General features: G+C 50.6%; 1 protein-coding gene across 2 annotated transcripts in view; it reads left to right on the top strand.

Annotated features, from left to right (window-relative positions):
* LOC115146689 (disintegrin and metalloproteinase domain-containing protein 22-like) overlaps positions 1-15,383 on the top strand; it is a 102,475-nt gene that overhangs the window by 78,656 nt on the left and 8,436 nt on the right. For both annotated transcript variants that reach the window (XM_065006762.1, XM_065006764.1), the window contains exons 12-21: positions 5,672-5,756; positions 5,880-5,970; positions 6,113-6,164; positions 9,318-9,417; positions 9,605-9,676; positions 9,791-9,883; positions 10,665-10,796; positions 10,886-10,949; positions 11,045-11,150; positions 11,314-11,433. In XM_065006762.1, the coding sequence (XP_064862834.1) occupies positions 5,672-5,756; positions 5,880-5,970; positions 6,113-6,164; positions 9,318-9,417; positions 9,605-9,676; positions 9,791-9,883; positions 10,665-10,796; positions 10,886-10,949; positions 11,045-11,150; positions 11,314-11,433 (915 nt within the window). The remainder of the gene's footprint in view (positions 1-5,671; positions 5,757-5,879; positions 5,971-6,112; positions 6,165-9,317; positions 9,418-9,604; positions 9,677-9,790; positions 9,884-10,664; positions 10,797-10,885; positions 10,950-11,044; positions 11,151-11,313; positions 11,434-15,383) is intronic.

A 15,383-nucleotide genomic window follows, 5' to 3' on the forward strand; every position in this document is an offset into this window, starting at 1 on the left:
GAGAGGGGGTGGTATGGGGTCTGTCTGTCTCTGTTTAGGCTGGGGAGAGGGGGTGGTATGGGGTCTGTCTGTCTCTGTTTAGGCTGGGGGAGAGGGGGTGGTATGGGGTCTGTCTGTCTCTGTGGGGTGGGGGAGAGGGGTGGTATGGGTTCTGTCTGTCTCTGTTTAGGCTGGGGGAGAGGGGTGGTATGGGTTCTGTCTGCCTCTGTTTAGGCTGGGGAGAGGGGGTGGTATGGGGTCTGTCTGTCTCTGTGGGGTTGGGGAGAGGGGGTGGTATGGGGTCTGTCTGTCTCTGTTTAGGCTGGGGGAGAGGAGGTGATATGGGGTCTGTCTGTCTCTGTTTAGGCTGGGGAGAGGGGGTGGTATGGGTTCTGTCTGTCTCTGTTTAGGCTGGGGGAGAGGGGGTGGTATGGGGTCTGTCTGTCTCTGTTTAGGCTGGGGGAGAGGGGGTGGTATGGGGTCTGTCTTTCTCTGTGGGGTGGGGGAGAGGGGGTGGTATGGGTTCTGTCTGTCTCTGTGGGGTGGGGGAGAGGGGGTGGTATGGGTTCTGTCTGTCTCTGTTTAGGCTGGGGGAGAGGGGGTGGTATGGGGTCTGTCTGTCTCTGTTTAGGCTGGGGAGAGGGGGTGGTATGGGGTCTGTCTGTCTCTGTTTAGGCTGGGGGAGAGGGGGTGGTATGGGGTCTGTCTGTCTCTGTTTAGGCTGGGGAGAGGGGTGGTATGGGGTCTGTCTGTCTCTGTGGGGTGGGGAGAGGGGGTGGTATGGGTTCTGTCTGTCTCTGTTTAGGCTGGGGAGAGGGGTGGTATGGGTTCTGTCTGCCTCTGTTTAGGCTGGGGAGAGGGGGTGGTATGGGGTCTGTCTGTCTCTGTGGGGTTGGGGAGAGGGGGTGGTATGGGGTCTGTCTGTCTCTGTTTAGGCTGGGGAGAGGAGGTGATATGGGGTCTGTCTGTCTCTGTTTAGGCTGGGGGAGAGGGGGTGGTATGGGTTCTGTCTGTCTCTGTTTAGGCTGGGGAGAGGGGGTGGTATGGGGTCTGTCTGTCTCTGTTTAGGCTGGGGGAGAGGGGGTGGTATGGGGTCTGTCTTTCTCTGTGGGGTGGGGAGAGGGGTGGTATGGGTTCTGTCTGTCTCTGTGGGGTGGGGGAGAGGGGGTGGTATGGGTTCTGTCTGTCTCTGTTTAGGTTGGGGAGAGGGGTGGTATGGGGTCTGTCTGTCTCTGTTTAGGCTGGGGAGAGGGGGTGGTATGGGGTCTGTCTGTCTCTGTTTAGGCTGGGGGAGAGGGGGTGGTATGGGTTCTGTCTGCCTCTGTTTAGGCTGGGGGAGAGGGGTGGTATGGGTTCTGTCTGTCTCTGTTTAGGCTGGGGAGAGGGGGTGGTATGGGGTCTGTCTGTCTCTGTTTAGGCTGGGGGAGTATGGGGGTGGTATGGGGTCTGTCTGTCTCTGTTTAGGCTGGGGGAGAGGGGGTGGTATGGGGTCTGTCTGTCTCTGTTTAGGCTGGGGGAGGGGGTGGTATGGGGTCTGTCTGTCTCTGTGGGGTGGGGGAGAGGGGGTGGTATGGGTTCTGTCTGTCTCTGTTTAGGCTGGGGAGAGGGGTGGTATGGGGTCTGTCTGTCTCTGTTTAGGCTGGGGGAGAGGGGGTGGTATGGGTTCTGTCTGTCTCTGTTTAGGCTGGGGGAGAGGGGTGGTATGGGTTCTGTCTGTCTCTGTTTAGGCTGGGGGAGAGGGGGTGGTATGGGGTCTGTCTCTGTGGGGTGGGGGAGAGGGGGTGGTATGGGGTCTGTCTGTGGGGTGGGGGAGAGGGGGTGGTATGGGTTCTGTCTGTCTCTGTGGGGTGGGGGAGAGGGGGTGGTATGGGTTCTGTCTGTCTCTGTTTAGGCTGGGGGAGAGGGGGTGGTATGGGTTCTGTCTGTCTCTGTTTAGGCTGGGGGAGAGGGGGTGGTATGGGGTCTGTCTCTGTGGGGTGGGGGAGAGGGGGTGGTATGGGGTCTGTCTGTGGGGTGGGGGAGAGGGGGTGGTATGGGTTCTGTCTGTCTCTGTGGGGTGGGGAGAGGGGGTGGTATGGGGTCTGTCTGTGGGGTGGGGGAGAGGGGGTGGTATGGGTTCTGTCTGTCTTTGTTTGGGGTGGAGGAGAGGGGGTGGTATGGGTTCTGTCTGTCTTTGTTTGGGGTGGGGGAGAGGGGGTGGTATGGGGTCTGTCTGTCTCTGTGGGGTGGGGGAGAGGGGGTGGTATGGGTTCTGTCTGTCTCTGTGGGGTGGGGGGGAGAGGGGGTGGTATGGGGTCTGTCTGTGGGGTGGGGGGAGAGGGGGTGGTATGGGTTCTGTCTGTCTTTGTTTGGGGTGGAGGAGAGGGGGTGGTATGGGTTCTGTCTGTCTTTGTTTGGGGTGGGGAGAGGGGTGGTATGGGGTCTGTCTGTCTCTGTGGGGTGGGGGAGAGATGGTGGTATGGGGTCTGTCTGTCTCTGTGGGGTGGGGGAGAGGGGGTGGTATGGGGTCTGTCTGTCTCTGTGGGGTGGGGGAGAGGGGGTGGTATGGGGTCTGTCTGTCTCTGTTTAGGCTGGGGGAGGGGGTGGTATGGGGTCTGTCTGTCTCTGTTTAGGCTGGGGGAGAGGGGGTGGTATGGGGTCTGTCTGTCTCTGTTTAGGCTGGGGGAGAGGGGGTGGTATGGGGTCTGTCTGTCTCTGTTTAGGCTGGGGGGGAGAGGGGGTGGTATGGGGTCTGTCTGTCTCTGTTTAGGCTGGGGGAGAGGGGGTGGTATGGGTTCTGTCTGCCTCTGTTTAGGCTGGGGGAGAGGGGGTGGTATGGGTTCTGTCTGTCTCTGTTTAGGCTGGGGAGAGGGGGTGGTATGGGGTCTGTCTGTCTCTGTTTAGGCTGGGGGAGAGGGGGTGGTATGGGGTCTGTCTGTCTCTGTGGGGTGGGGAGAGGGGTGGTATGGGTTCTGTCTGTCTCTGTGGGGGTGGGGAGAGGGGTGGTATGGGGTCTGTCTGTGGGGGGTGGGGGAGGGGGTGGTATGGGTTCTGTCTGTCTTTGTTTGGGGTGGAGGAGAGGGGGTGGTATGGGTTCTGTCTGTCTTTGTTTGGGGTGGGGGAGAGGGGGTGGTATGGGGTCTGTCTGTCTCTGTGGGGTGGGGGAGAGATGGTGGTATGGGGTCTGTCTGTCTCTGTGGGGTGGGGGAGAGGGGGTGGTATGGGGTCTGTCTGTCTCTGTGGGGTGGGGGAGAGGGGGTGGTATGGGGTCTGTCTGTCTCTGTTTAGGCTGGGGAGAGGGGGTGGTATGGGGTCTGTCTGTCTCTGTGGGGTGGGGGAGAGGGGGTGGTATGGGGTCTGTCTGTCTCTGTTTAGGCTGGGGGAGAGGGGGTGGTATGGGGTCTGTCTGTCTCTGTTTAGGCTGGGGGAGAGGGGGTGGTATGGGGTCTGTCTGTCTCTGTTTAGGCTGGGGGAGAGGGGGTGGTATGGGGTCTGTCTGTCTCTGTTTAGGCTGGGGGAGAGGGGGTGGTATGGGGTCTGTCTGTCTCTGTTTAGGCTGGGGGAGGGGGTGGTATGGGTCTGTCTGTCTCTGTGGGGTGGGGGAGAGGGGGTGGTATGGGTTCTGTCTGTCTCTGTTTAGGCTGGGGGAGAGGGGTGGTATGGGGTCTGTCTGTCTCTGTTTAGGCTGGGGGAGAGGGGGTGGTATGGGTTCTGTCTGTCTCTGTTTAGGCTGGGGGAGAGGGGGTGGTATGGGTTCTGTCTGTCTCTGTTTAGGCTGGGGGAGAGGGGGTGGTATGGGTTCTGTCTGTCTCTGTGGGGTGGGGGAGAGGGGGTGGTATGGGTTCTGTCTGTCTCTGTTTAGGCTGGGGAGAGGGGTGGTATGGGTTCTGTCTGTCTCTGTGGGGTGGGGGGAGAGGGGGTGGTATGGGGTCTGTCTGTGGGGTGGGGAGAGGGGGTGGTATGGGTTCTGTCTGTCTCTGTGGGGTGGGGGAGAGGGGGTATGGGGTCTGTCTGTCTCTGTTTAGGCTGGGGGAGAGGGGTTGGTATGGGGTCTGTCTCTGTGGGGTGGGGGAGAGGGGGTGGTATGGGGTCTGTCTCTGTGGGGTGGGGAAGAGGGGGTGGTATGGGGTCTGTCTCTGTGGGGTGGGGAGAGGGGGTGGTATGGGGTCTGTCTGTGGGGGGGGAGAGGGGGTGGTATGGGGTCTGTCTGTGGGGTGGGGGGAGAGGGGGTGGTATGGGTTCTGTCTGTCTCTGTGGGGTGGGGGAGAGGGGGTGGTATGGGGTCTGTCTGTGGGGTGGGGGAGAGGGGGTGGTATGGGTTCTGTCTGTCTCTGTTTAGGCTGGGGGAGAGGGGGTGGTATGGGTTCTGTCTGTCTCTGTTTAGGCTGGGGGAGAGGGGGTGGTATGGGTTCTGTCTGTCTCTGTGGGGTGGGGGAGAGGGGGTGGTATGGGGTCTGTCTGTGGGGTGGGGAGAGGGGGTGGTATGGGTTCTGTCTGTCTCTGTGGGGTGGGGGAGAGGGGTGGTATGGGTTCTGTCTGTCTCTGTTTAGGCTGGGGGAGAGGGGGTGGTATGGGTTCTGTCTGTCTCTGTTTAGGCTGGGGGAGAGGGGGTATGGGGTCTGTCTGTCTCTGTTTAGGCTGGGGGAGAGGGGTGGTATGGGGTCTGTCTCTGTGGGGTGGGGAAGAGGGGTGGTATGGGGTCTGTCTCTGTGGGGTGGGGGAGAGGGGGTGGTATGGGGTCTGTCTGTGGGGTGGGGGAGAGGGGTGGTATGGGTTCTGTCTGTCTCTGTGGGGTGGGGGAGAGGGGGTGGTATGGGGTCTGTCTGTGGGGTGGGGGAGAGGGGGTGGTATGGGTTCTGTCTGTCTCTGTGGGGTGGGGGAGAGGGGTGGTATGGGGTCTGTCTGTGGGGTGGGGGAGAGGGGGTGGTATGGGTTCTGTCTGTCTTTGTTTGGGGTGGAGGAGAGGGGTGGTATGGGGTCTGTCTCTGTGGGGTGGGGGAGAGGGGGTGGTATGGGGTCTGTCTGTGGGGTGGGGGAGAGGGGGTGGTATGGGGTCTGTCTGTGGGGTGGGGGAGAGGGGGTGGTATGGGTTCTGTCTGTCTTTGTTTAGGCTGGGGGAGAGGGGGTGGTATGGGGTCTGTCTCTGTGGGGTGGGGGAGAGGGGGTGGTATGGGGTCTGTCTGTGGGGTGGGGGAGAGGGGTGGTATGGGTTCTGTCTGTCTTTGTTTGGGGTGGAGGAGAGGGGGTGGTATGGGTTCTGTCTGTCTTTGTTTGGGGTGGAGGAGAGGGGTGGTATGGGTTCTGTCTGTCTTTGTTTGGGGTGGGGGAGAGGGGGTGGTATGGGTTCTGTCTGTCTCTGTTTGGGGTGGAGGAGAGGGGGTGGTATGGGTTCTGTCTGTCTGTGTGGGGTGGGGGAGAGGGGTTGGTATGGGTTCAGCCTGTCTCTGAGTGTGTGTGGGGGGAGGTTTGGGGGGTTCTGATGCATTTTAGTCACTTCAAACCATGCTTCCTGTCAGACTGATTTGTAATAGACTGTCATATTTGTAAGTCGCTCTGGATAAGAGCGTCTGCTAAATGACTTAAATGTAATGTAAATGTCATAGCCCCAAATGAAAAAGTTAACATTGGCTGTTGGTGACATCCTTATTTGACGGGACAAAAAAGTCTGGGAACCCCAGTTTAGAGATTTAATTACTTCCTCTCTTTTTACCAGAGGGAACCGGTTCCATAGCAGCTGGGGAGGAGCCTCCTATATGGGAGGAGTCTGTTCTCTAACTAAAGGAGGAGGAGTCAATGAGGTAAGCCCCGCTTCAGGATAAAAATGGACCACGATCACCATCTCTTTTAGGCACAAATTTAAGAACTTATTCTCTCTCTCTGTTTTCTCTCTTTATTTCTTTTCTCCTCCCTTCCTCTGTCAGTATGGCAAGACAGATGAGATGGCCATAACCCTGGCCCAGTCTCTGGGACAAAACATTGGCATCTTTTCTGACAAGAAGAGGATCCTCAACGGTACACACACACACACACACACACACACACACACACACACACACACACACACACACACAGGCCACACACTCACAGGCCACACACACGCTGGCCACACACACACACTGGCCACACAGAGACATGTATGTTGTGTGTTCCACAGGCGAGTGCAAGTGTGATGACCGTTGGTCTGGCTGCATCATGGATGATGTTGGGTAAGTTTCCTCTAAAGTACTTTGTTTCCCAAACAACCCGTCGCACACTGCCATGGCAACAGACCCCATCTCCCGCGGCAATGCCGACATTCCAAACGTGTGTTCCCTCTGTGCATCTCTGTTTCGCTGTGATGTCATAGTGTGTTAGTCTCTTAGAGAAGAGGGTTGTCACTATCTGACCATGTTAGAAAGGATGGAAGTACTGCACTTTTAACCACTAACCCTAACTCACCATAACCTTACCCCTAACTCTCACCCTTAAACCTAAACCACAACCTTAAACCTAACCCTAACTCTGAACCTAACCTTAACTCCGACTAAGAACTAATATCTCATATACGTGTTCATCACTTCTGATGATATTGCCACCTTTGTTCATCTTAGACTGGCCAGAAAGTGACTACCCAGAAAAATAGTCAGTCTGACTTAGTTGGACATTTACACAGGGAAGATCATCTGAATTAGGACAAATAGTACATTCACAGTGATTATCTTGTTAGTGTTGACTGGGTTAACAATGTCTGGAGCATTAGAAAATACTTTAGACTGTGTTGTAGTTCACTAAATATTCCACTAGATGGCAGTAGAGGCTGTTGTTTACTCCAGACATCAGTAACTTCAGGCACTGGGCTGTTTGGCCAGGGATTCATATTAGTAATACTATCTGTGAGTGATTGGTCATGTCCTGAACTGCTACGTAGAGTTTCACCAATCACATTCTATATTCTGAATATTATGTTATACCTCTCTTGGTTAACTGTGGAGCTCTTGTACTGTCCTTGTCAGCCAAATGTTTACCGTTCATTGTGTGGTTCTGTGTGTACACGCTTGCTGCTTTGCAGCTTGTGTGTGTGAGTGTATCGATATGGATGCAACTGTGTGTGAGCGCTGTGTGTGTTAGTATGGAGGATGTGTGTCTTTACCCCTCTTCTTTAATACCTCTTGCGTTTCCCCTCAATCCCAAATGGGACAGCAGGTGAGCAGAAGCTTGGCTGGAACGCTGCTCGTGCAGTTTGAACCAATCGGCTGCCTGGAAGGGTTGTCAGTCATCTCAACCTTTCCCATTCCATCCAATAGCATTACGGCCTCTGTGGCTCGACGTCCCGCCGTAGCTTCGTCTTCTTCAGATGATGATGCAGTGTAAAGAAATACAGCTCTGTGGTCTGATCTCAGCTGTATTTATTTATGTTCATTATGTACATATATTTTTCAGATTTATTTTCATATATTTTTTCAGTTTTGGGCTGATGTCACTCGCTGAGCACTTTTGGAGCAACGGATTGTTCTACTGTTATACTCATAGGGGGGATCCCTTTTCCCCCTTAAAGCTTTGACAATGAGCCCTACCCATCATGTCTTGTCCATCTAACCGATTGATACAGTCTGCAATGTCATTCCCGTACGAGACCAATATGATTTATCTCCATTAATACTGTACTCAACAGCACGGACCCCTTTTAGGATTCTATCTTTGATATTGTTATCTGACTTTAGCAACCTCTCCGTGGGGTCAGCATGTCAAAGGTCAGAAGTTATTATTTACCCCTTCCCCAGCACATGGCTCTTACCCAGACTCCCTCTCTCTAAGCAGAGGTCAATGGTATTTCAGACACTCGTATTCAATGAGCAAGTATCAGTCACTTTTTATTTTCTATTCTCAGCGCCTGCATGTCTGTTCCTGTTAACTAATACTGACAGTCTACTGTGTGGTGGTTCTCTCCATCAAAAGGGTTGGGGTTCTATCTGGGTTCCCTAAATAGTGTGTTCTATCTCGTGTGTGTGTGTGTGTGTGTGTGTGTGTGTGTGTGTGTGTGTGTGTGTGTGTGTGTGTGTGTGTGTGTTAGCCAGCCTGGGGGTGCCATAATGCACTAGATGAATGAGAGATTTGTGTTTGTATCACACTGGGTTCCTCTGTGTCAGGTTCTTCATTACTGAGGGTTTTACTATGTTGAGGCTATGTTGGGGCCACCGCCCACAAATGGGAAATGTTCTTTATCAGTCATCATACACTATCCTCTCTTCATTTAGAGTGTTTAGCGAGAGAGAAGAAGAGACCGAGAGAAACATAGAAAGAAGTAAGGGAGGGTTGATGTATATCTATATTGCCATTGGAGGTCTCTCTCTCTCTGTTTTGTGAGCCTTTGTTTGATTCCTAATCAGTATGACTCTCACTACTATTGTAAGTGCTACAATAATCCAAACTCAACTCAGTCCCTTGACTTCCACCATTTCCTTTCTCCGGGAAAGCTCCTGTTGGGCCCAGGATTTGCTGCATTATGTTTACAACACTAGCTCCCATTAGCCACTCACTAGCATTACTACTCAAAGCGGATACATATTTGCTGCATTGTGTTTACAGCACTAGCTCCCATTAGCCACTCACTAGCATTACTACTCAAAGCGGATACATATTTGCTGTATCATTTAGCAACAGTGCTATGGCGAGACAGGACAATGGCGTCTGAGGCTAAGCCCTGATTGCAGGAATGCAGAGCAGCAAGGGGCCAACACTAACAATGACAGACTAACAACAGAAAGACCCCTGATTGAGTGTCAATTGCTTACTAGCAAACCAGGTGCTATTGATTACTTCAGGGCAAAGGTGGTCAACAGAAATGTATTAATTTCAAGTCAATCAATTTCTGCAACAAAAGACACCTTTGTCCTTAAGCTATCAATGGGACCTGATTTCTGCCACCACACATCACAGATTGTGCGAAGGTTATGATTCACAACCAGAAGCAACAACAAGGACAATAACAACAACAACAATAATGTGACAAATATTATTTCCTCTACACACCATCAGTCAATATTAATCTTGTATGCCAATGCCATACCGCTACTCTCCCTATTCTCTGTCCCTGACTCTGACTGTGGTCATCAACAGATAAAAGGTGTGTGTGTGTGTGTTATTCTATAGATGGTGGGCTGTTAGTCAGTCTTGTTCAACACGTTTTGTGGTGAATGCTTCCTTCCTGTTCATATAGGGTAATTTGTAAGTATATACCACACTGCTGGCCTTCTCTCTGTAAGGACAACGCTAAAGCAACACAAGAGTGGCACAGTGTGTCTCAGAGGGATGTGTGTTGTGGTTGACGTGCTGCAGTTGTTTCCACTGTAACTGCGTGACTCTGTGGTTGTGTTGAACAGCTTCTACCTGCCCAAGAGGTTCTCCAACTGCAATGTGGAGGAGTACCACACCTTCCTCAACACTGGTGGTGGAGCCTGTCTCTTCAACAAACCCATAAAGGTACATACACACACACACACACACACACACACACACACACACACACACACACACCCCTGGAGGGGGATAATGAAGAAAATAACTTCAAAGCTTATAAAGCGCTTTTCTTAAATTTCACCCAAAGCACTTAGATAAACCTAACCTCTCTCCTCTCTTTCACTCTCCCCCTCACTCTCTGTGACTCCAGCTGGTTGACCCTCCAGAGTGTGGGAATGGTTTGGTGGAGTCAGGGGAGGAGTGTGACTGTGGTAGCCCAGCGGTGAGTAGCTGAGAGTGGACAGACATTGGCCCTAGACACCTCTGGTCCTGGAGAATCTACAGGGAACCTTGATTCATATGTGTTTGTTTATATGTGTTTGTGTTCCTTCACTAGGAGTGCGAGAGGGAGGGAGAGAAGTGCTGTCAGAAGTGTACACTCACACAAGGCTCAAAGTGTAGCGACGGACTCTGCTGTAACAACTGTCAGGTACAGGACACTATGCATTGTCACAACACGCATATATGCATATTCAATCAATAAAATGTATTTATAAAACTCTTTTTACACCAGCAAATGTCATGAAGTGTTATACAGAAACCCAGCCTAAAACCCCAAACAGCAAGCAATGCAGTTGTAGAAGAACAGTGGCTTGGAAAAACTCCCTAGAAAGGCAGGAACCTAGAGAGGAACCAGGCTCTGAGGGTGTGTCAGTCCTCTTCTGGCTGTGCCAGATGGAGAGGAACCAGGCTCTGAGGGGGTGCCAGTCCTCTTCTGGCTGTGCCAGGTGGAGAGGGACCAGGCTCTGAGGGGGTGCCAGTCCTCTTCTGGGTGTGCCAGGTGGAGAGGGACCAGGCTCTGAGGGGGTGCCAGTCCTCTTCTGGGTGTGCCAGGTGGAGAGGGACCAGGCTCTGAGGGGGTGCCAGTCCTCTTCTGGGTGTGCCAGGTGGAGAGGGACCAGGCTTTGAGGGGGTGCCAGTCCTCTTCTGGCTGTGCCAGGTGTAGAAGAACCAGGCTCTGAGGGGGTGCCAGTCCTCTTCTGGCTGTGCCAGATGGAGAGGAACCAGGCTCTGAGGGGGTGACAGGTGGAGATTATAAGAGTGCATGGCCATTACGACCAGATTGTTCTTCAAGATGTTTAAACATTCATAGATGACCAGCAGGGTCAAATAATAATTACAGTGGTTGTAGTCTGTGCAACAGGTCAGTACTTCAGGAGTAATTGTCATACACCTGCTGACATGCTTTGACCTGTGTTGTGTGTGGGCAGATGGAGTTTATGGGCGTGGTGTGTAGGGAGGCAGTGAATGACTGTGATATTCCAGAGAACTGCACTGGTAACTCCAGCCAGTGTCCCCCGAACGTGCACAAGATGGACGGCTACTCATGTGAAAAGGAACAGGTAAGAGATATCAAGAATGATCAGAGTGGACCAGTTGGTGTGTACAGGTGTGTGTTTGTGTTTGACGTGTACCATTCCTCTGTGTCCAGGGTCGTTGCTTCAACGGGAGGTGCAAGACCAAAGACAGACAGTGCAAGTACCTGTGGGGAGAGAGTGAGTAACGTTTTTATGTCGACCTCAATGACACTCAATGCAGGGTTATTTATGTAGGTTGTGACATCATCCCTGTTCATTGTTTGATTTTTCAGAGGCGACCGCTGCTGACAAGTTCTGTTATGAGAAGTTGAATATCGAGGGGACAGAGAAGGGGAACTGTGGGAAGGACAAAGACACATGGGTCCAATGCAACAAGCAGTAAGGACACTTGTTTGTGTCACAGTTCTGTTGTGCTTGAATACAATGATATGACATCACACTGTACTTTTATCCTTGAACATAACATGTGTCCAGCAAAGTTTAGGTAACTAATGGAACCTGAACTTAGAGAGAAGGTTCATCACTACTTCCTGTGTTTCAGAGACGTGCATTGTGGGTACCTGCTATGTTCCAACATATCGCCGGCGCCCCGACTAGGAGAGTTGCAGGGGGGACTGACGTCCTTCTCTGTTGCACAGCACAGTGCCTCGCTGGACTGCAGGTACACAGACACACACACACACACCACTCAGCCCAGTGTGACTCGGTCAGAGGTCATCAGACTCTGATTCATTCAGCGCGTTATGGTTCTCCTTGGGTTGCTAAGGAATTACAGTCCATTAATAGATATTTACACACGCTGATTGATAAAGCGACCTCCTTATATTTACGTCACTAAACACAATTACTATTTAGCGGAACAAAATTCCTATTATGTGGACCCATTTATCTATAATTGTACTGTAATTATCATGAACACACAACACCACCAACCCACATAGGCACCTTTAGTCAGACTCTCTCTGGGGATGCAATTTGTCTCAACTGATGATTGATTTATTTGATTGATTTATTTAATAATTCAAAGACACATACAGTGGGGCAAAAAAAGTATTTAGTCAGCCACCAATTGTGCAAGTTCTCCCACTTAAAAAGATGAGAGAGACCTGTAATTTTCATCATAGGTACACTTCAACTATGACAGACAAAATGAGAAAAAAAATCCAGAAAATCAAATTTTTAATTTTTAATTATGGTGGAAAATAATTATTTGGTAAATAACAAAAGTTTATCTCAATACTTTGTTATATACCCTTTGTTGGCAATGACAGAGGTCAAACGTTTTCTGTAAGTCTTCACAAGGTTTTCACACACTGTTGCTGGTATTTTGGCCCATTCCTCCATGCAGATCTCCTCTAGATTAGTGATGTTTTGGGGCTGTTGCTGGGCAACACAGACTTTCAACTCCCTTCAAAGATTTTCTATGGGGTTGAGATCTGGAGACTGGCTAGGCCACTCCAGGACCTTGAAATGCTTCTTACGAAGCCACTCCTTCATTGCCCGGGCGGTGTGTTTGTCATTGTCATGCTGAAAGACCCAGCCACGTTTCATCTTCAATGCCCTTTTCACTCAAAATCTCACGATACATGGCCCTATTCATTCTTTCCTTTACACGGATCAGTCGTCCTGGTCCCTTTGCAGAAAAACAGCCCCAAAGCATGATGTTTCCACCCCCATGCTTCACAGTAGGTATGGTGTTCTTTGGATGCAACTCAGCATTCTTTGTCCTCCAAACATGACGAGTTGAGTTTTTACCAAAAAGTTCTATTTTGGTTTCATCTGACCATATGACATTCTCCCAATCTTCTTCTGGATCATCCAAATGCTCTCTAGCAAACTTCAGACGGGCCTGGACATGTACTGGCTTAAGCAGGGGGACACGTCTGGCGCTGCAGGATTTGAGTCGCTGGCGGCGTAGTGTGTTACTGATGGTAGGCTTTGTTACTTTGGTCCCAGCTCTCTGCAGGTCATTCACTAGGTCCCCCCCGTGTGGTTCTGGGATTTTTGCTCACCGTTCTTGTGATCATTTTGACCCCACAGGGTGAGATCTTGCGTGGAGCCCCAGATTGAGGGAGATTACCAGTGGTCTTGTATGTCTTCCATTTCCTAATAATTGCTCCCACAGTTGATTTCTTCAAACCAAACTGCTTACCTATTGCAGATTCAATCTTCCCAGCCTGGTGCAGGTCTACAATTTTGTTTCTGGTGTCCTTTGACAGCTCTTTGGTCTTGGCCATAGTGGAGTTTTGAGTGTGACTGTTTGAGGTTGTGGACAGGTGTCTTTTATACTGATAACAAGTTCAAACAGGTGCCATTAATACAGGTAACGAGTGGAGGACAGAGGAACCTCTTAAAGAAGAAGTTACAGGTCTGTGAGAGCCAGAAATCTTGCTTGTTTGTAGGTGACCAAATACTTATTTTCCACCATAATTTGCAAATAAATTCATAAAAAATCCTACAATGTGATTTTCTAGATTTTTTTTCTCATTTTGTCTGTCATAGTTGAAGTGTACCTATGATGAAAATTACAGGCCTCTCTCATCTTTTTAAGTGGGAGAACTTGCACAATTGGTGGCTGACTAAATACTTTTTTGCCCCACTGTATATATAGCCAAGAACAAGCAGTCCATGCATTAAAAACCTAGCAAGGATAACACGATAAAGTCTTAGCTTATTTAATAATAGGACATAAGAAATGCTACAAATTTGAAGAAACATAGTTAAGGGATTCAATTGTTTCTGGTAAAATAATGAAAGATTAGAAAAACAGTATTTGATATATGGTCCATTGTGGATGATGCAGGCCTCCAGAGCACATACAGAATAATGCCTCTAGCTCTCTCTCTCTGATGATGCAGGCCTCCAGAGCACATACAGAATAATGCCTCTAGCTCTCTCTCTCTGATGATGCAGGCCTCCAGAGCACATACAGAATAATGCCTCTAGCTCTCTCTCTCTGATGATGCAGGCCTCCAGAGGACATACAGAATAATGCCTATAGCTCTCTCTCTCTGACGATGCAGGCCTCCAGAGCACATACAGAATAATGCCTCTAGCTCTCTCTCTCTGACGATGCAGGCCTCCAGAGCACATACAGAATAATGCCTATAGCTCTCTCTCTGACGATGCAGGCCTCCAGAGCACATACAGAATAATGCCTCTAGCTCTCTCTCTCTGATGATGCAGGCCTCCAGAGCACATACAGAATAATGCCTATAGCTCTCTCTCTCTGATGATGCAGGCCTCCAGAGCACATACAGAATAATGCCTATAGCTCTCTCTCTCTGATGATGCAGGCCTCCAGAGCACATACAGAATAATGCCTATAGCGCTCTCTCTCTGACGATGCAGGCCTCCAGAGCACATACAGAATAATGCCTATAGCTCTCTCTCTCTGACGATGCAGGCCTCCAGAGCACATACAGAATAATGCCTCTAGCTCTCTCTCTCTGATGATGCAGGCCTCCAGAGCACATACAGAATAATGCCTATAGCTCTCTCTCTCTGATGATGCAGGCCTCCAGAGCACATACAGAATAATGCCTATAGCTCTCTCTCTCTGACGATGCAGGCCTCCAGAGCACATACAGAATAATGCCTATAGCTCTCTCTCTCTGACGATGCAGGCCTCCAGAGCACATACAGAATAATGCCTCTAGCTCTCTCTCTCTGACGATGCAGGCCTCCAGAGCACATACAGAATAATGCCTATAGCTCTCTCTCTCTGACGATGCAGGCCTCCAGAGCACATACAGAATAATGCCTCTAGCTCTCTCTCTCTGATGATGCAGGCCTCCAGAGCACATACAGAATAATGCCTCTAGCTCTCTCTCTCTGACGATGCAGGCCTCCAGAGCACATACAGAATAATGCCTATAGCTCTCTCTCTGACGATGCAGGCCTCCAGAGCACATACAGAATAATGCCTCTAGCTCTCTCTCTCTGACGATGCAGGCCTCCAGAGCACATTACAGAATAATGCCTATAGCTCTCTCTCTGATGATGCAGGCCTCCAGAGCACATACAGAATAATGCCTCTAGCTCTCTCTCTCTCTGACGATGCAGGCCTCCAGAGCACATACAGAATAATGCCTATAGCTCTCTCTCTCTGACGATGCAGGCCTCCAGAGCACATACAGAATAATGCCTATAGCTCTCTCTCTGATGATGCAGGCCTCCAGAGCACATACAGAATAATGCCTCTATCTCTCTCTCTCTCTGACGATGCAGGCCTCCAGAGCACATACAGAATAATGCCTATAGCTCTCTCTCTCTGATGATGCAGGCCTCCAGAGCACATACAGAATAATGCCTATAGCTCTCTCTCTCTGATGATGCAGGCCTCCAGAGCACATACAGAATAATGCCTATAGCTCTCTCTCTCTGAGGATGCAGGCCTCCAGAGCACATACATAATAATGCCTATAGCTCTCTCTCTCTGATGATACAGGCCTCCAGAGCACATACAGAATAATGCCTATAGCTCTCTCTCTCTGATGATGCAGGCCTCCAGAGCACATACAGAATAATGTCTCTAGCTCTCTCTTTGTGAATTCAATTCTATATTTGATGTATGTCCCTGTGTAACTTCTATATGAATGGATCCTCTGT

This window comes from Oncorhynchus nerka, linkage group LG3 (assembly GCF_034236695.1).
Source record: "Oncorhynchus nerka isolate Pitt River linkage group LG3, Oner_Uvic_2.0, whole genome shotgun sequence".
NCBI lineage: Eukaryota > Metazoa > Chordata > Actinopteri > Salmoniformes > Salmonidae > Oncorhynchus > Oncorhynchus nerka.